This window comes from Mobula birostris, chromosome 15, assembly GCF_030028105.1.
Source record: "Mobula birostris isolate sMobBir1 chromosome 15, sMobBir1.hap1, whole genome shotgun sequence".
Taxonomy (NCBI): Eukaryota; Metazoa; Chordata; class Chondrichthyes; order Myliobatiformes; family Myliobatidae; genus Mobula; species Mobula birostris.
This window is the reverse complement of record NC_092384.1, coordinates 24,012,609-24,037,144: the sequence shown is the minus strand read 5'-3', so window position 1 is coordinate 24,037,144 and position 24,536 is coordinate 24,012,609. Positions and strand designations below refer to the sequence as shown.

At 45.6% G+C, this 24,536-nt stretch overlaps 1 protein-coding gene across 2 annotated transcripts in view; it reads left to right on the top strand.

The window, feature by feature from the left end:
• The first annotated feature begins 18,174 nt into the window (after window positions 1-18,174).
• rspry1 (ring finger and SPRY domain containing 1) overlaps window positions 18,175-24,536 on the top strand; it is a 69,693-nt gene continuing 63,331 nt past the window's right edge. For both annotated transcript variants that reach the window (XM_072279454.1, XM_072279453.1), the window contains exon 1: window positions 18,175-18,989. In XM_072279454.1, the coding sequence (XP_072135555.1) occupies window positions 18,589-18,989 (401 nt within the window). In that variant the 5' untranslated portion in view covers window positions 18,175-18,588. The remainder of the gene's footprint in view (window positions 18,990-24,536) is intronic.

Sequence of the window (24,536 nt, the reverse complement as noted above, 5' to 3'; positions counted from 1 at the left end):
TTATGAACTCTTACAAAACAAAAGGAGTGGGTGGATTTGTGTAGGAAATTGATCTGCTGGATCTTAATTCAGAACTCTGGATTAGACCTCTGATATCCCCAAACCTGGCTGCTCAGAACCTAAATTTATCATCCCTTCTCAAGGTGCATTCAGGCCAGAGTTCCCCCTACATGCTTTGCTAAGGTAGGTTCTTGTCAAATTACTTCTTTCCTTTAATTAGCTATTTTCTTTAAAGAATGCAACCAAAATAAAAAATATTCTTGTATCATATTGTATCATTTGGATACAATAGGGTATTTTAAGAGACTCTTAGATAGGAGATTAGGAAAATAGAGGGCTATGCAATAGGGAAATTCTAGGCAGTGTCTGGAGTAGGTTACATGATTATCAAAACATTGTGGGCCGAAGGGCCTGTAATGTGCTGACATGAGGAAATCTGCAGATGCTGGAAATTCAAGCAACACACACAAAAAGTGCTGGTGAATGCAGCAGGCCAGGCAGCATCTATAGGAAGAGGTACAGTCGACGTATTGGGCCGAGACCCTTCGTCAGGACTAACTGAAAGAAGAGATAGTAACAGATTTGAAAGTGGGAGGGGGAGGGGGAGATCCGAAATGATAGGAGAAGACAGGAGGGGGAGGGATGGAGCCAAGAGCTGGAAAGTTGATTGGCAAATGGGATATGAGGCTGGAGAAGGGAGGAGATCATGGGACAGGAGGCCTAGGGAGAAAGAAATGGCGGGGGGGAAGCCCAGAGGATGGGCAAGGAGTATAGTGAGAGGGACAGAGGGAAATTCTGAAATACCCATTCTGATATGTCTCCTCGTCCCATTCCCATTCTGATATGTCTCCACATCCTATTCCCATTCTGATACTGTATGTCTGTCCATGCCCTCCTCTACTGTAAAGATGAAGCCACACTCAGGTTGGAGGAACAACACCTTATATTCCGTCTGGGTAGCCTCCAACCTGATGGCATGAACATCGACTTCTCTAACTTCCACTAGGCCCCACCTCCCCCTCGTACCCCATCTGTTACTTATTTTTATGCACACATTCTTTCTCTCACTCTCCTTTCTCTCCCTCTGTCCCTCTGAATATACCTCTTGCCCATCCTCTGGGTCCCCCCCCCACTGTCTTTCTTCCCGAACCTCCTGTCCCATGATCCTCTCGTATCCCCTTTTGCCAATCACCTGTCCAGCTCTTGGCTCCATCCCTCCCCCTCCTGTCTTCTCCTATCATTTTGGATCTCCCCCTCCCCCTCCAACTTTCATATCCCTTACTCACTCTTCTTTCAGTTAGTTCTGACGAAGGGTCTCGGCCTGAAACGTCGACTGCACCTCTTCCTACAGATGCTGCTTGGCCTGCTGCGTTCACCAGCAACTTTGATGTGTGTTGCTTGAATTTCCAGCATCTGCAGAATTCCTGTTGTTTACCTTATATTCCGTCTGGGTAGCCTCCAACCTGATGGCATGAACATTGACTTCTCTAACTTCTGTTAATGCCCCACCTCCCCTTCGTACCCCATCTGCTATTTATTTATTATTATTAATTTTTTTCTTTTCCCCCTTTTTTTCCTTTCTTTTTTCTCCCTCTGTCCCTCTCACTATAACTCCTTGCCCATCCTCTGGGCTTCCCCCCCCTCCCCCCTTTCTCTCTCTCTAGGCCTCCCATCCCATAATCCTCTTCCTTCTCCAGCCTTGTATCCCTTTTGCCAATCAACTTTCCAGCTCTTGGCTCTATCCCTCCCCCTCCTGTCTTCTCCTATCATTTCGGATCTCCCCCTCCCCATCCCACTTTCAAATCTCTTACTATCTCTTCTTTTAGTTAGTCCTGACGAAGGGTCTCAGCCCAAAACGTCGACTGTACCTCTTCCTATAGATGCTGTCTGGTCTGCTGTGTTCACCAACATTTTTTGTGTGTGTGGCTTGTAATGTGCTGCAGATTTTCTATGTTTCTATAGCCAGATACAGTAGGAAAGCAGGTTCTTGGGTCAACTGTGTCCACACTGACCATGGACTATTTACATATCTTGCATTTTGCATTAATCCCATTTTTTAATTCTCAACTTTCCCCAGATTCTACCATTCATCTGAGAACAAGGTTCAGGCTTCCACGGTCAATCAACCAACAGCCAGCATGTCCCATGGCATAAAAAGAAATTCAAAAATTTCTTGTTGAATCTTTTGAAAGGTCTTCAATTATGTTTTTCATGGACAGATATTTGTATGAAATCTTGCTGCTTGAATGAATGCAATATACAGTACAATAGTTCTGTGGTCTGTGTGTTGTGTTCAGAAGACAAAGATTGGAGTGAGAGCAGGTCAGCAAATCGTCAGGCTGTAGTTGTCACGACAGTTTGACCATTGGTGAGGCAGCATGAGGTTTAAAAAGAGCTCGGAGCCTTTCAGAACTTTTAGACGGGCTGCAATTATAATCTGGCACTCGGCTGGGGCCAATAAAAAGAAGTCAGGTTTAAGCAGAGCGGCCATTATTGGAGAAGACTTGCCAAAGTGGCCAGGCTTAGGCAAGAGTATACGCAGGCTAACACTTAAGATTGAGAAGTTAGGGATATAACAACTGTAGTCAGGATGGTAGTTAAGGAGTGGAATGCACCTTTTGTGAGATTTGGAATGTTAGGATACCTAACAGTCCCCTTGATGACTGAACCTGCAAGAAGTCCACCCTGACTGACAAGGTGAAGGAATTGGCGTTGAAGCTGAATGTACTCAAGGTCATCCGGAAGACTGAAAACCTCGCAGATGAGACTTTTACTGAGGTGGTCACAGCCAGAGATCAGGCTTCAGGCAGTAGATGGTGACCACCAGGAGAAGTAAGGGGAGTAAGCACAGTTCAGTGTTCCCCTGTGACCATTCCCCTCAGCAACAAGTATAATGTTTTGGATACTGCCGGGGGGAAGATGACATATCAGGGCACAGCAGCAGCTGCCAGGCCAGTGGCACTGGCTGACTCTCAGGGTGAGTAGAGAGGGTAAAGTCATGCAGATGGTGATAGGAGACTCCATAGTTAGGGGGATGGACAGGAGGTTCTATGGCAGCGAAAAAGACACCAGGATGGTGTGTTGCCTCCCAGGATGTCTCAGAGCAACTGCAGAAGTTTCTCAAGAAGACGGTGAGCAGCCAGAGGTCATGGTGCTTATTGGCATCAAGACATAGGTAGAAAGGGGGAGAAGGACCTGCACAGTGAATATAGGGACTTAGAGAAGAGGCTGAGGAGCGGGACCTCCAAGGCAGAAATCACTGAATTACTCCCAGTACCGCTACTCGTCAGGGTAGGAATAGGATGATAGTACAGATGAATAAATAGTTGAGGAAATGGTGCATCTATGGGATAAAAAGTACAGATTACACCTGAAGCCGGTGGGGGGAAATCAATATCCTTGCAGGCAGGTTTTCTAGAGCTGTTAGGGAGGCTTTAAACTAATTTGGCAGGGGAATGGGAACTGGAGTGATAGGGCTGAGAATGGGGGAGTTGGTGTACAAGTAGATGCAGTGCGTAGTGAGACTGTCAGGAAGGACAGGCAGATGATAGGGAAAATACAATCAGTGGGATAAGCTGAGTTGTAATATGGGGGCAAAATTGAAGAAGATGATGAATACGTAACTGAAGGTGTTATATTTGAATGTACACAGTTGGTGGGATAAGGTAGATGATCTTGTGGCACAGTTAGATATTGGAAGGTATGACATTGTAGGCATCACTGAATTTGAAAAAAAGATCATAGCTGAGATCTTAACATCCAAGGACACATACATGTTGTATCAAAAGGACAGGCAGGTAGTGAGGAGGGGTGGGGTGGCTCTGTTGATTAAAAAATGAAGTCTAATCCTTAGAAAGAGGTGACTTAGGTTCGGAAGATGTGGAACCCTTGTGAGTAGAGTTAATAAACTGCAAGGGTAAAAAAGACCCTGATACAGGCCTCCAAACAGTAGCCAGGATGTGGGATGTAAATTACAGTGTCAGATAGAAAAGGCATAGAAAAAGGGTGATGTTATGATAGTCATTGGGGGTGGGGAGGTGGTTCAATATGCAGGTAAATTGGAAAAATCAGGTTGGTGCTGGATCCCAAGAGAAGGAATTTGTAGAATGCCTATGAGATGGCATTTTAAGAGCAACGTGTGGTTGAGCCCACTAGGGGAGAGGCAATTCTCAATTGCGTTTTGTGTAATGAACCAAATTTGATGAGGGAGCTTAAGGTAAAGGAACCCTTAGGAGCCAGTGATCATAATAGGATAGAATTCACCCTGCAGAGTGAGAGAAAGAAGATAGACTCAGATGTTCAGTATTACAGTGGAGTAAACAGAATTACAGAGATGGGAGACAGGAGTTGGCCAAAGTTGATTGGAAGGGGACTCTATCAGGGATGACAGCACAACAGCAATGACTGGAGTTTCTGGAGCAATTCAGCAGGCTCAGGATAGATACATTCCAAAGATGAAGAAGTATTCTAAAGAGAGGATAACGGAACTGTGGCTGACAAGGGAAGTTCAAGACAGCATAACAGCAAAAGAGAGGGCATATAATTTAGCAAAAATTAGTGGGAAGTTAGAGGATTGGGAAGCTTTTAAAAACAAACAGAAGGCAACTAAAAAGCCATAGAGAGAGAAAAGATGAAAGCTAGGTAAGCTAGCCAATAATCTAAAAGAGGATACCATAAGTTTTTTTCAGATATATAAAGAGTACAAGAGGGGCAAGAGTGGATATCAGACCACTGGAAAATCATGCTAGAGAGGTAGTAATAGGGGGGAAAGAAATGGCAGACTAACTTAATAAGTATTTTGCATCAGTCTTCACTGTGGAAGATGCTAGCAGTATGCCAAAATTTGAGAATACGGGACAGAAGTGAGTGTAGTTGCTATTAGTAAGGAGCAAGTGCTTTGGGAAGCTGAAAGATCTGAAGTTAAGTCAGTCACCTGGACCAGACAGACAACACCCCAGGGTTCTGAGAGAGGAAGCTGAAGTGATGATGGAAATGATCTTAATGGTGATCTTTCAAGACTCACTAGATTCTGTAGGAATTCTGGAAGATTGGAAAATTGCAAATGTCACTCCACTCTTTTAGAAGAAAGGGAGGCAGAATCAAGTAAATTATAGGCCAGGTAACCTGACTTCAGTGGTTGGGAAGATGTTGGTATCCATTATTAAGGACGAGGTTTTGGAGTACTTGGAGGTGCATGATAAGGTTAGCCAAAGTCATCATGGTTTCCTTAAGGCAAAATATCATCAGAAAAATCCATTGGAATATTTTGAGGAAATAACAGGCAGGATAGACAAAGGAAAGTCAGGGGATGGTGTTTACTTGGATTTGCAGAAGGCCTTTGACAAGGTGCCAAACATGAAGCTGCCTAATAAGATAAGAGCCTCTGGTATTACCGACTGTCTAGATTAAGATTGGCTGGTTGGTAAGAGGCATAGAGTGGGAACCAAGGGGCCTCATTTGGATGGTTGCAGGCTAAATTGGTGGCATGGAAGGCAAATGCAATGTTAGCATTCATTTTGAGAGGCCTACAATATAAGAGCAAGGATGTAATGCTGAGGCTTTATAAGACATTGGCCTGACTGCACTTGGAGTACTGTGAGCAGTTTTGGTTCGCTTATCTCAGAAAAGATGTGCTTGCGTTGGAGTGAATCAAGAGGAGGTTAATGAGAATGATTCCAGGAATGAAAGAATTAACATATCAGGATTGTTTCATAGTTCTGGGACTGCACTGGCTGGAGTTTAGAAGAATGAGTAGGGAACACATTGAAACCTATCAAATATTGAAAGGCCTAGATAGAATGGATATGGAGAGGATTTTTCCTATAGTGCGTGAGTCTAGGAACAGAGGGCACAGCCTCAGAATAGAGGAACATCCATATCAAACAGAGATGAGGAGGAATTTATTTAGCCAGAGATACTGAAACTGTGGAATTCATTGCCACGGATGGCTGTGGAGGCCAAGTCATTGAGCATATTTAAAGCAGAGGTTAATAGGTTCTTGATTCATCAAGGTGGTAAAAGTTACAAACAGGAGAATGGGTGTTGAGTGGGATAATAAATCAGCCAAGATGGAATGGTGGAGCAGACTCAATGGTTCAAATGGCCGAATTCTGCTCCTATGTCTTATGGTTTAGCAATACTCCAGACTAGAACCAAAACCAATTCCAACAGTGGAAGAATTAAGACAGACTAGTATCTCCCAACATCATAAAAAATGAGCTGAACTTCTCAGCCACACTGACTCATTCTGCCTTTTCTTTGATAAACCATTCCTTTACAATCAAGGAGAAAAGAAACTCTCCCAGACCACATTCTTCACTTTCCAACATCTTCACTTTGGACCCATGAACCACGGTGGGTTACCGGCACTTTGATGGACTTGACATTCTGTAATAATTCAGTGTGGCTGAGAAGTTCAGCTCATTTTTTACAGGGAATAGCAAAGTAAGGAACCCAAAAGAATCCAATTTAAAAAAACAATAAAATCAATCCCCATGCTCCCAGAGAAAGCGAAAAAAAAACATAAAACAAATCATGCAAACAATGGAAGCAAGCAACAACAGCAGCATTCCAAACCAAATTGAGTCCTTAGATCCAAATCTCCAGAGCAGCCCAGAGTAGGCCCTAAGCCTCGGTACTCAGTTCATCATATTAGCGGGGCAAATGACTGCAAAGTTCTCAGATGTGAAGCACAGCAGCCAGAGGGCAGTCACACAGCCTTAGCGTTGCAGGGAGGGGAGACCCCAGACTATCTGGGCTGGCATTTAAATTGTCCAAACCTCGCACTAGGACCTGGTCTGACTGCAGCAAATCACTCCAGGCCTAGATTTTGCTGCCGAAGAAACCATTCTTGACCTCTCCAAACCTGCTCGGCAGCCAGCACAATCCAGCCTCGCCTGACACCCTGCCTTCCAGTCTATCTTGGCTGTAAACATGCCAAGGATGTGTAAATGTGTGAAGCCATTTGTTCATGAAAATTGAAGGCAGATCAGAAGTAGCTTGTATGCAAACAGTGCAAAAAGGACAGAGAAAGAAAGAAAGAAGACAGAAAGGTTGGAGGGTACAGGAGAAGAATGAGAAAGTTTCTCAAAGAATGTTTGAGAAATAAAAAAGCATTATAGACGTTCATGTAGTGGAAGTTTCTCCATTAACACTGAGAATTCTCCTCCCCTCCTGAGCCCTTCACAACCCTAAAGCCCCCAGGCATTGGTCAGACCACATATGGAGTATCGTGAGCAGTTTTCGGTCCCATAAGTAACAAAGTTTGCATTGGCATTGGAGAGCATCCAGAAGAGGTTTCCGAAAATGGGTTATCTTATGAGGAGCCGGTTTGATGCCTCTGCGCCTGTACTTGCTGCAGTTTAGAAGAATGGGGATTGGGGTGGAGGGGAAAACCTACTGAATATTGAAAGGCCGAGACAGAGTGAACACGGAGAGGAAGTTCCTAAAAGTGGGACAATATGGGACCGGAAGGCATAGCCTCAGAATGGAAGGATGTCCCTTTAGAACAGTGATAAGGGGCAATTTCTTTAGAGAGTGGTGAATCTATGGAATTCATATGGGGGCCAAATTGTTGTGCATATTGAAAGTGGAGGTTGATAGGGTTCTTGATTAGTAAGGGCGTCAAAGGTTTCATGGAGGAGGCTGGTGAATGGGGTTGAGAGGGAAAATAAATCAGCTATGATGGAATGGCAGAGCAGACTCGATGGGCCAAATAGCCTAATTCGGCCCCTACATTGAAAGTTCTATGGAATAAAAGATAATTGTTGCATGGAGACTGCATCACAGATTGGGTCCTTTCAGCCCAAAGGTCTTTGCTGACTTTTATGCTCTACTTGAGCCTCCATCTTCATCTCTATCCAGCAGCATTCACCCCCTATTCTTTATTTCAAAAATAGATTTTATGTATTTTTAGAAACATAAATACAATAGGAAGAAATAATCCAAAATCCTTTACATTTGATCAGTTCATTATGTAGTATAAACACTAGACACTAGAATACTACAGCACAGTACAGGCCCTTCGGCTCTCAATGTTGTGCAGACCCATATATTCCTTAAAAAAAAGTACTAAACCCACACTATCCCGTAACCCTCTATTTTTCTTTCATCCATGTGCCTGCCCAAGAGGCTCTTAAATACCCTTAATGTTTTAGCCTCCACCACCATCCCTGGCAAGTCATTCCAGCCACCCACAAACCTCTGTGTAAAAAAAGCTTACCCCTGATGTCTCCCCTAAACTTCCCTCCCTTAATTTTGTACATATGCCCTCTGGTGTTTGCTATTCGTGCCCTGGGAAACAGGTACTGGCTATCCACCCTACCTATGCCTCTCATAATCTTGTAGACCTCTATCAGTCCCCTCTCTTCCTCCTACGCTACAAAGAGAAAAGTCCCAGCTCTGCTAACCTTGCCTCATAAGACCTATTTTCCAATCCAGGCAACATCCTGGTAAATCTCCTCTGCACCCTCTCCATAGCTTCCACATCCTTCTTATAATGAGGTGAGCAGAACTGAACACAATACTCTAAGTGTGGTCTCACCAGAGATTTGTGGAGTTGCAACATGACCTCTCTACTCTTGAACTCAATCCCCCTACTAATGAGGCCTAGCATCCCATAGGCCTTCTTAACTATCCTATCAATCTGTGCAGCGACCTTGAGGGATGTATGGATTTGAACCTCAAGATCCCTCTGTTCATCCACACTCTTAAATAACCGACCATTAACCCTCTACTCAGCCTTCTGGTTTGTCTTTCCAAAATGCATCACCTCACACTTATCCGGATTGAACTCCATCTGCCACTTTTCTGCCCAACTCTGCATCCTGTCTATATCCTCTTGTAACCTTTGACAACCTACAGCTCCATCCACAACTCCTCCAGTCTTCGTGTCATCAGCAAACTTACTCACCCATCCTTCCGCCTCTTCATCCAGGTCACATATAAAAATCACAAAGAGCAGGGGTCCCAGGACAGATCCTTGCGGCACTCCACTAGTCACCGACCTCCAGGCAGAATACTTTCCTTCCACTACTACCCTCTGCTTTTTTACAGTAAGCCAATTTTTTATCTAAACAGCCAAGGTTCCACTGATCCCATGCCTCATGACTTTCTGGATGAGTCTCTCGTGGGGGACCTTGTCAAATGCCTTGCTAAAATCCATGTAGGCCACATCTACTGCCCTACCCTCATCAATTTCTTTTGTTACCTCTTCAAAAAACTCAATTAGGCTCGTGAGGCATGACCTTCCTTTCACAAAGCCATGTTGACTATCCTTGAGTAGACTGTACTTCTCCAAGTGCTCGTAGATCCTATTCTTAAGAATCTTTTCTAATAGTTTGCAGACCACTGATGTAAGACTCACCGATCTATAGTTCCCAGGGCTCTCCCTATTACCTTTTTTAAACAAAGGAAATACATTTGCCATTCTCCAATCCTCCGGCACCTCCCCTGCAGCCAAAGAGGATTCAAAGATCATAGCTACTGCTCCAGCGATCTCTTCTCTCACTTCCCACAGCAACCTGGGGTATATCACGTCCAGCCCTGGGGACGTATCAATCTTGATGTTTTCAAGAAGATCCAACACTTCTTCTTTCTTAATCTCTGCACTGTCCAGCACACAGGCCTGTTCTATTTCGAACTCACCCTGATCAAGGTCCTTTTCACTTGTGAATAATGAAGCAAAGTATTCATTTAGGACCTCCCCAACCTGCTCCGCCTCCAGGCACATGTTGCCTTCTTTATCCTTTGGTGGCCCCACCTTCATTCTTGTCATTCTTCTGTTCTTCACATACGCATAGAATGCCTTGGGGTTCTCCTTAATCCTACATGCCAAGGCCTTCTCATACCTCCCTCAAACTCTCCTAAGTCATTTCTTAAGCTCCTTCCTGGTTACTCTATATTTCTCATGAGCCCCTCCTGCTTCCTGCTTCTTATATCTAACATATGCTTCCTCCTTCCTCTTGACGAGTTGCCTCATGTGTTTCGTCAGCCGCGGTTCCCTTTTCCTACCATTTTTTCCTCGTCTCAGTGGGACAAACCTATCCTGAACCCAGCACAAGTGGCCCCTAAACTTCCTCCACGTTACTTCTGTGCTTTCACCCTTGAACATCTGTTTCCCATTTACTCTCACTAGTTCCTGCCTCCTCCCTTCATAGTTAGCCCTTCCCCAGTTAAGCACTTTCCCATTTTGTCTGTTTTATCCTTTTCCATAGCTATGCTGAAGCTAAGAGAGTTGTGGTCACTCTCACCAAAATGCTCCCCCACCAAGAGGTCTGCCAACTGACCAGGTTCCTTACCCAGAACTAGATCCAGTATGGCCTCTCCTCTTGTCTGCCGGTCCACATACTGTGTCAGGAATCCTTCTTGAACACATCTGACAAATTCAGCCCCATCTATCCCCCTTGCAGTCAGGAGATGCCAGTCAATATGAGGGAAGTTGAAGTCACCCCTGTGGCCATTCCCATCAACAATAACTATACTGTTTTCAATACTGTTGGTGGGGATGACTGCCCAGGGACAAGTTGTAGTGGTCACGTCTCTGGCACTGAGACTGGACCCTCAGCTCAGAAAGGAGGAAGGGAAAAGAGGAGAGCAGTAGTGATAGGGGATTCAATAGTTAGGGGACAGATAAGAGGTTCTGTGGGAGAGATCGAGAATCCCAGATGGTCTGTTGCCTCCCTGGTGCCAGGGTCTGTGATATCTTGGATCAAGTTCTCAGTATTCTCAGGAGAGAGGGTGAGCAGCCAGATGTCGTGGTCCACGTGGACACCAATGATATAGATAAGAATAGGGATGAGGTCCTGAAGAAGGAATATAGGGAGTTAGGAAAGAAGTTAAAAAGCAGGACCTCAAGGGTGGTAATCTCGGGATTGCTGCCTGTGCCATGAGACAGAGAGGGTAGGAACAGGAAGTTATGGCAGATGAATGCGTGGCTGAAGGGTTGGTGCAGGGGGCAGGGTTTCAGATTTCTGGATCATTGGGATCTCTTCTGGGTAAGGTTTGACCTGTACAAAAAGGACGGGCTGCACCTGAACTGGAAAGGGACCAATATCCTGGCAGGTACGTTTGCTAGAGCTGTTGGGGAGGGTTTAAACTGGTTTGGCAGGGGGTGGGAATCAGAATGTGAGTGCAGAGAAGAACAACGGCATGATGCTATGTGTTCTGAATTGGTGAGGAAGGACAGGCAGGGGAAAAAACATAAATGTAGCCAGTTAGAGGGGTTGAAATGTGTCTATTTCAACTCTAGGAGTGTTAGGAATAAAGGGGATGGACTTAGAGCATGGATCAGTACGTGGAACTTTAAAGAGAGAAACAAATGGTAACGAACATAGAATCTTTGCCATTATGTGGCCACCTGAGGTGATTCCTCTTTCATTCTTTGAGGGGCTGCTCCACCTGCAGAAACTCTTGCCCCTCTGCGCATGATGGCGGAAGAAGTCCATACTCTAGTTCTGACCCACAGAGCCTTTTCATTGGCCACACCAAGGTTCTGTATGTCTCTTAGTACGTTCACCTGCAGCCTGGACTGGTCGGTCTGCAGCATTCCCCTACAAATACCTTGCTGTTCCAGAAGACCTCCGAGTTTCAGGCATACTAAAGGCCTTCACTGTGTTGATGACTTTCCAGCAGCACTTGATGTCTGTATTGCTGGGAACAGCCTGCAGATCAGAGAATCCTCGGTTACGCACCTGCTAGAGATGAACCAGGATGCAGACCACTGCATCCATCTCCACACCCCCATAGTAAATCCACAGTCTGCAAAGGGGTAGGTGACTATTTCTTCTCCTCTGCAGCTGTCCTGAGGGAAGCGAACATTTGGGGTGATAGGTCATCTGTAGAGGAAAGCTCTGAGAGGGAAGGCACCGCTCACCGCAAGCTAAGCACAGTCTTGGTGCTGATTGCTCAGATATGACAATGGGGCATACTGCCATATGGTCCGGGCTGTTTGCTCAGGGAACAATCCCAGGCTGCTGTACCTCCTCCTTGATGGTAGCGATGAGAAGAGGGCATGTCCTGGGTGATGGGGTCCTTAATGACGATGGCGCCTTTTTGAGGTATCACCTTTTGAAGGTATCCTGGATGCCTGGGAGGTGAGTGCCTGTGATGAAGCTGGCAGAGTTTACAACTTTCTGCAGCTTTTTCCAATCCTGTGCAGTGGCCTCTCCATACCAGATGGTGATGCAACCAGTTAGAATGCTGTACATGTACATCTAGAGATATGTGTGTGTCTTAGGTGACGTACCAATTCTCCTCGAACTCCTCATGTAATATAGCCACTGTTGTGCCTTCCTTGTAATTGCATCTATATTTTGAACCGAGGAAAGATCCTCAGAGCTGTTGACCGCAGAACTGGTGTATGTTCCTTTGAATTCCCCTCCCTGAAGCGCACAATCAGTTACTTGTTCTAATCTATTTAAGTGTAAGGTTGTTGCTGCAACAGTTCTCTACCAGCTGATCTATTGTGCTCCTGTATGGCTCCTGGCCACCATCCAAAATTCTGCATTAATAGTTGGGTCATCAGCAAATTTATATTTAGCATTTAAGCTGTGCCTACCCACACAATCATGGGTGTAGAGTAGAGAAGTGGGCTAAACACGCATCCTTGAGGTGCACCAGTGTTGATTGTCAACAAGCAGGAGGTGCCATTTCCAACCCATACAGACTGTGATCTCTCGGTGAGGAAGTCAAGGATCCAGTTGCAGAGGGAGGCACAGAGGCCCAGGTTTTGGAGCCTGATTAAAACTGAGGGCAGGTTTGTGTTGAAATTTTGGTTAAAGGTGTATACTTCGAAGAATTGTCCCATAAAGGACATGTGTGTGGTAACATCCAGCTGACTGAGATGCTGTGCAGTAGAGGGCCAAGCATATCTTCAGCAACACCAGATACAGATAGACACTCAGTACATACTATTATCCAACTTTCCACTAAATGTACCTGCTGTATGTAATTCAACTTGACCATTGTTAATTTTACAAGACCTTACTTTCTTTTCACCTTTTAAGTAATTGTTGTAAAAAAAAACTAGCTCTGAACATATACTGTACCTATGACAATCATTTACTGGCATTAACAGATACTTTACCTCCACTTGTCTCTAGTTCTGCAATATAAGAAAAGTAACTTTTTAAAAAATTTGTTGTATTTGAATGCTGTTTTCTACACTTTCTATTGGACATCCCTTACACTTCATCTCATTTTACATTACTCTAAGAATAATCTGCTGATTTAATATTGGATTTGTATTATAAAATGGTTAAACCTGCAATGCATCTATCAAGTGACTTCAGCGATCTGATTGATATCATTTGTTGGCCAATATAATTTCCGATCTACATGTTATAATTATCATCAAAACAAACACTTGAGAAGTTCCTTCCTCTCAAATGGGCAGCAGGAAAGTAACTGTGAATGAATGAGAACTTTTAACTAAATCTTTTTCTTCAAACTGAATGACACAAATCACTGCGGCTACTCCAATGTCTCAGATCAAGGAACATTATTAACATCTAATGTCACTTCCATTGCAATGTATTTAGCAGCTGAAACAAGGAGTTGTTTATTATTCTGATTATATATTCTTGTTAAGTGATGTTATGGGGATGGAACTGGACTCTCTCACGGTGGTGTCTGAAAAGAGGATGCTGTCTAAGTTGTATGCCATCTTGGTCAATGTCTCCCATCCACTACATAATGTACTGGGTGGGCACAGGAGTACTTTCAGCCAGAGACTCATTCCACCGAGATGTAGCACAGAGCGTCATAGGAAGTCATTCCTGCCTGTGGCCATCAAACTTTACAACTCCTCCCTTGGAGGGTCAGACACCCTGAGCCAATAGGCTGGTCCTGGACTTATTTCATAATTTACTGGCACAATTTACATATTACTATTTAACTATTTATGGTTCTATTACTATTTATTATTTATGGTGCAACTGTAACAAAAACCAATTTCCCCCGGGATCAATAAAGTATGACTATGACTATGACTAATCATCTAATATCCCACTTAAAAGGCATTTAACTCTTTTATACTACATAGTCATCCATAGAAAAACATAAATAAATGTAAAGATTTTTTTAATACTTACTACACCAGGGAGCATCAATCCTGATTTGTCATAGATCATAGAACATAGAAATCTACAGCACATTACAGGCCCTTCAGCCCACAATGTTGTGCCGAGCATGCACCCTACTCTAGAAACTGCCTAGAATTTCCCTACTGCATAGTCCTCTATTCTTCTAAGCTCCATGTACCTATCTAAGAGGCTCCTAAAGACCCTATTGTATCAGCTTCCACCACAGCCACCGGCAGTGCATTCCACACACCCACCATTCTGTGTGTGAAAAAACTACCCCTGACATCCCCTCAGTACCTATTTCCAAGCACCTTAAAATTATGTCCCCTCGTGTTAGCCATTTCAACCCTGGGAAAAATCCTCTGGCTATCCACACGATCAATGCCTCTCATCATCTTATACACCTCTATCAGGTCACCTCTCATCCTCTGTTGATCCAAGGAAAAAAGGCCAAGTTCACTCAACCTATTTTCATAGGGCATGCTCTCCAATCCAGGCAACATCCTTGTAAATCTCCTCTGCACTCTCCCTATGGCATCCACATCCTTCCTGTAGTGAGGTGACCAGAACTGAACACAGTACTCCAAGTGGGGACTGACCAAGGTCTCATATAGCTGTAACATTACCTCACAGCTCTTGAACTCAGTCCCAAGGTTGATGAATGCCAACACACCATACGCCTTCTTAACACACTATCAACCTGTGCAGCAACCTCGAGTGTCCTATGGACACGGACCCCAAGATCTCTCACACTGCAAAGAATCTTACCATTAATATTATATTCTGTCTTCAAATTTGACCTATCAAAATAAACCACTTCACATTTATCTGGGTTGAAGTCCATCTGCCACTTCTCAGCCCAGTTCTGCATCCTATTGATGTCTCTGACAACCCTCCAGACTATCCACAACACCCCCAACCTTTGTGTCATCAGCAAACTTACTAACCCACCCTTCTACTTCTTCATCCAGGTCATTTATAAAAATCACAAAGAGAAGGGCTCCTCGAAGATCCCTGCGGAACAGCACTGGTCACTGACCTCCATGTAGAATACAAACCATCCACCACCACCTTTTGCCTTCTGGGTTGCAAGCCAATTCTGGATCCACAAAGCAAGGTCTCCTTGGATCCCATGCCTCCTTACTTTCTGAAGGAGCCTTGCATGGGGAACCTTATCAAATGCCTTACTGAAATAGTAAGTTTCAGTATGAAGCAGTTAAATTGTAATTACTGCAGAAACAGCTAGATTCAACACTGAAAGGAGTAAGAATGTTTTACAAATACAAGAAATAACTCCTTCACAGAATAAATCTTGTGCATCCCTTCAATGTTTGAATGTGGATGTCTGAGATCTCTTCATGTGAATCTCATCCATTTATTACAAACCGTGCATGTCCAGCTATTTAATATTGAAGTCTACTCCTATCATTTGAAAACAATCATACTTTAAAAGAAATTCTGATTGACAGGTGCCAGTATGCAAGTGCCGCAAAAAAAGAATGATAATCTCATTATTTTATTATAGTTGTTAACTTTGGAGCATCTGACACCAACTAAATATTTTCCATGTTTATCTCACCAACTACCTTGCAGAATAGAATAATAGACTTTACATTTCGATGTCAAGTACAGTCTTACTCAAAAGCCCAAATCAAAATGTTGAATCCTGAACTGAGGCAGCTCAACGGTTGCAGTGAAAGCTTCTTTTGGTCATGAAGTGACTCTTAATAGAAACAAATGTTATGGTATCCAATTAATATGAACAAATAATGGAAGTGATATTGTTAACAGATAAACAACAGGTAAAACATCAATCTATCTAAACTCAGGTGAATTAATTCAATGTGTATTTAGAAAAGAACCTGCGTGGAGTTTTGTTCTCTTTACATGAGCATGGTTATGGTAACATTGGAGCCAGTCCAAATGAGATTCACCGGACTAGTTCCAGGGATGAAAGGATTGTCTTGTCAAGAGAGATAATACCAATTGTGTCTTATTCTTTGGAGTTTAGAAGATGAGAAAATGTCTTGCTTATACATACAAAGTCCAGAGGAGGCAAGGCAGGGTAGTTGTCTAAATATTTTCACAAACAGAGGACTTATGAATGAAGCAACATAGTTTTAGGATGAGATGAGTGTTTTAAAACCAGGTAACTTAGATAATTCTTCTCACACTAGGTAGTGAATCTCTGTATTTTTCTTCCTCAGAGAGGAGTGGAAGCTAGATCGTTACAAGTGTTTAAAGTGGAGGTGGATATATTCTTGAAAGATCAGGGGATTGGGAGCCATGCGCATCTACACCGAGGAAGAGTTGAGGCCTGAAGCAGATCAGCCATGATCATATGAAATGGTGGGATAGAATTAAGGTCCACATAGCTTACACCAGCTCCTACATTTTTGTGTCCTTGAAAACTGAGATACTGGCATTCTTGGAACAGAAAAAAATCAGTTGTGACTCTCAGTGGCAAGCAACCAGTCATTCTTACCTGGTGGACATTGATATTCTGGCCCTATGGAAAATAATCCATCTATAAACATGACACATGTTTAGCCTGCTCATCAACTTAAACGATCCAGCAATAAGTATTGGTGTTACATTAGCTCTTTTATTGATCTGCTGCTCATTGAACTAAGTCTGGCCTCAGACTCCACTTGAGGACTTGTAAACACAACCCAGACTTGAAATTCGATGCTTTGTTAAGGGATGCAGTTTTTGTGAAGTTTTCTTTCAAATGGAGTGTTAAATCCTTTCAAGTAACTATTTTTCTGCAATTCAAACAACAGCCATTTCACCAACATGAGCAAACCAAATCAATTAATCTTTTGCTGGAGATCACTGAGCACAATATTGTTCACATTAAAATAAGAGTTCAGCATTTTTGTGAAATCATGGCTATACTTCGCACTGCACTTAAATTGCCAACAGTTCTGATGCAGGATTTCAACCTGAAAAGTCAACAATTCCTTTCTCCCCCAGAGATGCTACTTAACTCGCTGGGTTCCTGCAGCAGATTGCTTGTTGCTCCAGATTCCTACATCTCTTGTGTCTCCGTGGGGAGTTATCACCTGTGTCAGTGCTATTATATGTCCCTCAAACAACATCTCTAAAACATTTTATCCAATGATTATCACATATTTCACGTAACAGTATGCTCTGTGAAAATTGGCTGCTTTGTCTCCACCACAAGAATTATTGAACATCAAAAGAACTTTATTGGCCATTAAGTGAGGTGGTGAGATGTACTACCTAAATGTAGGAGGTTGCAGTACAACAAAATAACATACCTGTAAATTACATGAACATTAATGAAGAACACCAAGTAGTGTTATGATCTTCACATATAAGGAAGAGTGTACTTTTCTTAATTGGGAAGCAGCAAAGATTGAACAAGTCAATTGTGGTACGAGGAGAATTTAAGAAAATCAGGCAATATTTTCTGACTTACTAATGTAGATAGGGAAAGGTATTTCCTTGACTGTAAAACCTAGAAATGGAATCAGTTATTTAGCCCAAAAGCAAAATCCAAGCTTATGAATGCTCAACTCCTGTACAGCCCATATATATGGGTGAGACAGGATGGACTTGCCAGCTGCTGCTGGGTTGCAGATATCTTCTACCACGTGGGAACTGCATTCACAACTGCATTTTGGACTTCCAAACGATTCTAGTTATGAACAGTCCACAGGAACAGAACGCTGCCATGACCTAGGGGGAGGACCTACACCACAGATTTGAAACTCATTACAAAATGCTGTAAATCCTTAGCAGATCAGACAGCATCTGTGATGGGTGAAACAAAGTTAATGTTTTAAGTGAAGTAATGTTTCAATAGAACTGCTTTGTATAAAAGTTGGTAATCCAAGTCTGCTGAAAAAAAGCTGAAATATTAACTGTTCTTCTTTGTGAATAAATTGCCTTAAATAAATGCATTTTTAATTAAATATCGACATGTAATTTTTTTTCTTTATCACTTCCTAGTTGTCCAAGTTAAAACAAATCAAAACGGTTGAATTTCTCAGAATTACGAATGAACTATCCGGTGGTTGGAGCAGGGATGGCGAGGACTCTGTTCGCCCGCCGGCCGCTGAGGGCGGTCGAGAGCAAGGAGCGAGCCGGAAGCGACAGCCAATCAGCGGGGCAACGAGCCCGGGGAGCGGCGCGGGCCTTTTCCAAACCAAACCTACCCAACGGCGAGCATTAGCCGCGGCGCCGAGTTCCAGCCGGAGCTTCCTGCTCTCCTGTGTGAGAGAATCGGTCACTGGTGAAAGGGCAGAGCGGCGTGATCGGTAGGCGGAGGGTGGTCCTCCCTCCCCCCGGGGGCTCGGTGCTCTAGCGGGGGACAGCGGCCGTTGGTTAAGCGATGTCGGCGGCGGCGCTGGCGCTGGGGCCGTCGGTTTGGGTGGCGGGCGGCCTGGTGCCCCGGCTTGGGTGCCCGCGGCTGGAGCCACAGTGAGAGGCGGCGCCCGTGGACAGGATGGTGACGCTGTCGCGGCGGGAGCCTTCCTAGATGATCGTTGCGGCCTGGACTCTATTCCACGCCACACGGAGCCTGGTGCAAGGGTTTCTGCTTTTCGCTGAGCTGCCCGGCGCTGCGTGCAGCGCGGCAGGCCGCATGGGGAACAGCTGCGTGTGTCGGGAGGAGAGCGACGTCGACGAGAACGCGGCACCTCCGGCCCAGCGCGGTCACCAGCCGCCCCCTCCTCCGCCGTCGTCGTCCTCTTCTCATCACCATCACCATCTCCATCACCAGCATCACCACAGTGGGGAGGTCGAGCCCAGGAGCCGCTCCCGGGAACCGGTGAGGCCGCCCAGGAGGGGCCGGGGCCCCCACGAGCCTCGTAGGAAGAAGCAGAACGTGGACGGCCTGGTCCTGGATACGCTGGCTGTCATTCGCACACTGGTAGATAAGTAAGTTGCTTACTTATCAGTCTAATTCAGGCTGTCGGTTCTTCTTACCCTCAATCTACCCATTTTATTTTGCAATCCTACTGTAAAATTTAACGACTTTCAAAACTTCTATTCAAATTCAGAGAAGCCCCACTTAGTCGGAGGCAGTTTATCACACATTGTTTGAGAGTTCTTCAGATCTATGAATGGCATATATCCGGCCACTGGTTGTCAAATTTCTATTGCATGAAATTTTGAGTTTTAATTTAAATGTAATATGTTGGCGATAACAATTGCAATGCACTTCAGGTTTTCCAGAGCATTGGTATTCTGACAGCTTGAAATAATTTTGCATTCCACGCTGAGGAAATAATGTAAAAAGATAACTGAAGATGTCCAAGTAAATTTCTCTGTTATTATCACCGTTTCCGATGCCTGAAAAATGCTGCATTGGAGCTTTAGTGGAGTTATAATTAATTACAGCTGAGTTAAAGGTCTCCATACATTGTGGATTGTGGTATATACATTGTGGACAAACTTCGTGTTAACAGGCACTCTGAGTCCCTTTATTTGTAGTGGGCCGGTAGCAATAAAGAAACTAAAAACAATTATTTGATGTAAGTTGTAGTGTTTCCTGGTTTAGTCACCCCTTGCCGATTTTTGCATTTGTAAATTTTGTATCTCTTCGGATACTCAGTCAGTTAGGCAGCAGCTGAGAAGAGGGAAACACAGTTCACTTTTCAGGTCAACAGCACTTCATCAGATGCAGTATTTTGTTTTGTTAAAGATTTTTGCTAACTGCAATTTTTGTTATTAATTTCCACTGTAGCTGATTAAATTTAATGTTGAATGTTGCCTTAAAGAATCTACTATTTCGTTACAAATTGAACACATGGAATTTTCTGGATTACTTGAAATATGTTATTAATGCCTTTTAAAAAAGATATTGTGTACATGAAGACGCAAATAGAGGGACCGGAGGGCAAGGTGGAGGGGAATAAGGAAATACAGTTGATGTTTAGGTGTGCAAGAATAGGCAAATCCCATTTGGTCTGTATGAACTAGTTCGGGCCGATAGATTACAGCTGATTTCCTTAAGAAATATTCAGAGACTAGTTTAAGCAGAATAGCTTCCATTAGGGCATGATCCATTACACTTGTATATTTTTCAAGTCAAAGTAAACTTTTGGCTAGAAATTTGAAACAGAGAAAGTATGGAGATGCACAATAGACCAGGTACAAGGAGGAAGTGATTGCCATACACGTTTGTGTTCTGCTCCTGCACTTAACCCTTCCTTCTCCAAAACTGCAAGGGGGTTCCTTTGTCCTTGCCTTGTCCCACCCATTCAGTAGTTCTACAATTTTCCAGCATAATGTCAATGATAAATGCATCATTTCCATCTGTTTCACTGTTCTGAAGGTGGTGTTTTTCACCCAACAGCTCCCTGGTTCTCTGGTTCACTCATAAGATCTACTGCCCCTTTCACTTTCCCTCCAGCTGCATAGGTGCAACACCTGGCCTTTTCTGAAGCCTCACCATATGAAATAGTTGTACTACTTGCCATTTAGTATGCATTGCTTATTAATGTTGAAGGCTGCCTTAGAGTTGAGTATTTTTTTACAACTGGTGTTCTGTTCAATGTTCATAATGTACTTTCAGCAGTTTGGAGACCAGAGGGAAATTGACATAGTTGAGGAAAACATACATTCTCTCTGAATAGAAACATAGAAAACCTATAGCACAATACAGACCCTTCGGCCCACAAAGTTGTGCCGAAAGTGTCCCTACCTTAGAAATTACTAGGCTTACCCATAGCCCTCTATTTTTCTAAGCTCCATGTACCTATCCAAAAGTCTCTTAAAAGACCCTATCGTATTTGCCTCCACCACAGTTGCCGGCAGCCCATTCCACGCACTCACCACTCTCTGCGTAAAAAAAAAAACTTACTGCTGACATCTCCTCTGTACCTACTCCTCAGCACCTTAAACCTGTGTCCTCTTGTGGCAACCATTTCAGCCTTGAGAAAGAGCCTCTGACTATCCACACGATCAATGCCTCTCATTATCTTATATACCTCTATCAGGTCACCTCTCATCCTCCGTTGCTCCAAGGAGAAAAGACCAAGTTCACTCAACCTATTTTCTTAAGGTATGCTCTCCAATCCAGGCAACATCCTTGTAAATCTCCTCTGCACCCTTTCTATAGTTTCCACATCCTTCCTGTAGTGAGGTGACCGGAACTGAGCACAGTATTCCAAGTGTGGTCTGACCAGGGTCCTATATAGCTGCAACATTACCTCTCGGCTCCTAAATTCAATTCCACGATTGATGAAGGCCAATGCACTGTATGCCTTCTTAACCACACAGTCAACCTGCGCAGCTGCTTTGAGTGTCCTATGGACTCGGATCCCAAGATCCCTCTGATCCTCCACACTGCTAAGAGTCTTACCGTTAATACTATATTCTGCCATCATATTTGACCTACCAAAATGAACCACTTCAAATTTATCTGGGTTGAACTCCAGCTGCCACTTCTCAGCCCAGTTTTGCATCCTATCAATGTCCCGCTGTAACCTCTGACAGCCCTCCACACAATCCACAACACCACCAACTTTAGTGTCATCAGCAAACTTACTAACCCATCCCTGCACTTCCTCATCCAGGTCATATATAAAAATCACAAAGAGTAAGGGTCCCAGAACAGATCCCTGAGGCACACCACTGGTCACAGACCTCCATGCAGAATATGACCCGTCTACAACCACTCTGCCTTCTGTGGGCAAACCAGTTCTGGATCCACAAAGCAATGTCCTGTTGGATCCCATGCCTCCTTACTTTCTCAATAAGCCTTGTATGGGGTACCTTATCAAATGCTTTGCTGAAATCCATAAACACTACATCTACTGGCCTTCCTTCATCAATGTGTTTAGTCACATCCTCAAAAAATGCAATCAGGTTCATAAGGCACGACCTGCCCTTGACAAAGCCATGCTGACTGTTCTTAATCATATTATACCTCTTCAAATGTTCATAAATCCTGCCTCTCAGGACCTTCTCCATCAACTTACCAACCACTGAAGTAAGACTCACTGGTCTATAATTTCCTGTGTCACGTACCCTGTGACGGGTTAAAGAACCAGCAGAGATGGAAAGCACCTTGGAGTCCAGTATTGCTACTAACTAATGATACTTATTAGTAACTACGCAATACAGTAATATAAATGCAGATAAATCAGGCAGATTAGCAATGATCATACATCAGTAAGTATATCAGTAGGTGTGGAAATATATGAAAATCAAGCTTCAAGTCTAGGGGTAAATAGATACAGTCTTATGATGATGAGTAAAGTTCAGTTTGTGGTATTAAGTTGAGTAGTGATAGATAGAGAGAGAGAGAAAGATCTGAGTCTTCAGGTGAGCTGACACCATTGATCTCCCCGTTATCCTCTGAAATCCTTTAAAAGTCACCGACCGTGACCACAGCAAAAAGGGGACCATTCTTCTGTGGTGGAATTATCAACCCAGGTGAGGGTTGGGCACACAAACAACTCCTCACCGGTCACACCTCCGCTACACTGCGAGAGCCACTGGTCGATCTTCCAAAACCCACTTTTTCTGTGGGCACAACGAAGCTCATTCAGTGTCCAAAATCATGTGTTGCAGGTCTATCATCTGACCTTCTATTTATCTCCCCATGCTGAGTACCAACTGTCTCTCAAATCAGCTCCTCCCTTTTCTCTCTCTGTAAGTATGTACAAGCAGGCCATGTCCTTGTAGAAATGTAAACCTGCTGCTGAAAAATCATCTCAAAGCAGTCTTTTCTCCCCCCCCTCTCTCCCCCCCCTCTCTCCCCCCCCTCTCTCCCCCCCTCTCTCCCCCCCTCCTCCCCCCCCTCTCTCCCCCCCCTCTCTCCCCCCCCTCTCTCCCCCCCCTCACTCCCCCCTCTCCCCCCCCTCTCTCCCCCCCCCCCCCCTCTCTCCCCCCCCCTCTCTCCCCCCCCTCTCTCCCCCCCCTCTCTCCCCCCCTCTCTCCCCCCCCTCTCTCCCCCCCCCTCTCTCTCCCCCCCCTCTCTCTCCCCCCCCCTCTCTCCCCCCCCCTCTCTCCCCCCCCCCTCTCTCCCCCCCCCCTCTCTCCCCCCCCCTCTCTCCCCCCCCCCCTCTCTCCCCCCCCCCTCTCTCCCCCCCCCTCTCTCCCCCCCCCTCTCTCCCCCCCCCCTCTCTCCCCCCCCCTCTCTCCCCCCCCTCTCTCCCCCCCCCTCTCTCCCCCCCCCTCTCTCCCCCCCCCTCTCTCCCCCCCCCCTCTCCCCCCCCCCTCTCTCCCCCCCCTCTCTCCCCCCCCTCTCTCCCCCCCCCCTCTCTCCCCCCCCCCTCTCTCCCCCCCCCCTCTCTCCCCCCCCCTCTCTCCCCCCCCCTCTCTCCCCCCCCTCTCTCCCCCCCCCTCTCTCCCCCCCCCTCTCTCCCCCCCCCCTCTCTCCCCCCCCCCTCTCTCCCCCCCCCCTCTCTCCCCCCCCCTCTCTCCCCCCCCCCTCTCTCCCCCCCCCCTCTCTCCCCCCCCCCTCTCTCCCCCCCCCCTCTCTCCCCCCCCTCTCTCTCCCCCCCCTCTCTCCCCCCCCCCCTCTCTCCCCCCCCCTCTCTCCCCCCCCTCTCTCCCCCCCCCTCTCTCCCCCCCCCTCTCTCTCCCCCCCCTCTCTCCCCCCCCCTCTCTCCCCCCCCCTCTCTCCCCCCCCCCTCTCTCCCCCCCCCCTCTCTCCCCCCCCCCTCTCTCCCCCCCCCCTCTCTCCCCCCCCCTCTCTCCCCCCCCCTCTCTCCCCCCCCCTCTCTCCCCCCCCCTCTCTCCCCCCCTCTCTCCCCCCCCCCTCTCTCCCCCCCCCCTCTCTCCCCCCCCCCCTCTCTCCCCCCCCCTCTCTCCCCCCCCCCTCTCTCCCCCCCCCCTCTCTCCCCCCCCCCTCTCTCCCCCCCCCCTCTCTCCCCCCCCCCTCTCTCCCCCCCCCCTCTCTCCCCCCCCCCTCTCTCCCCCCCCCCTCTCTCCCCCCCCCCTCTCTTTTCAAAAGCACAGTTCATAGGGGTAATTCAGGACCCCATCACACCTGGGCTATCTCTACTCCCTTTCTTGAATAAAGGAACAACATCCGCAACCCTCCAATCCTCTGGAACCTCTCCCGTCCCTATTGATGATACAAAGATCATCACCAGAGGCTCAGCAATCTCCTCCCTCACCTCCCACAGTAGCCTGGGGTACATCTCATCCGGTCCCGGTGACTTATCCAACTTGATGCTTTCCAAAACCGTCAGCACATCCTCTTTCTTAATATCTGCATGCTCAAGCATTTCAGTCCACTGCAAGTCATCCCTACAATCACCAAGATCTTTTTCCAGAGTGAATACTGAAATAAAGTATTCATTAAGTACCTCTGCTATTTCCTCCCATTTCATACACACATTCCCACTGTCCCACTTGGTAGGTCCTATTCTTTCACGTCTTATCCTCTTGCTGTTCACATACTTGTAGAATGTCTTGGGGTTTTCCTTAATCCTGACCGCCAAGGCCTTCTCATGGCCTCTTCTGGCT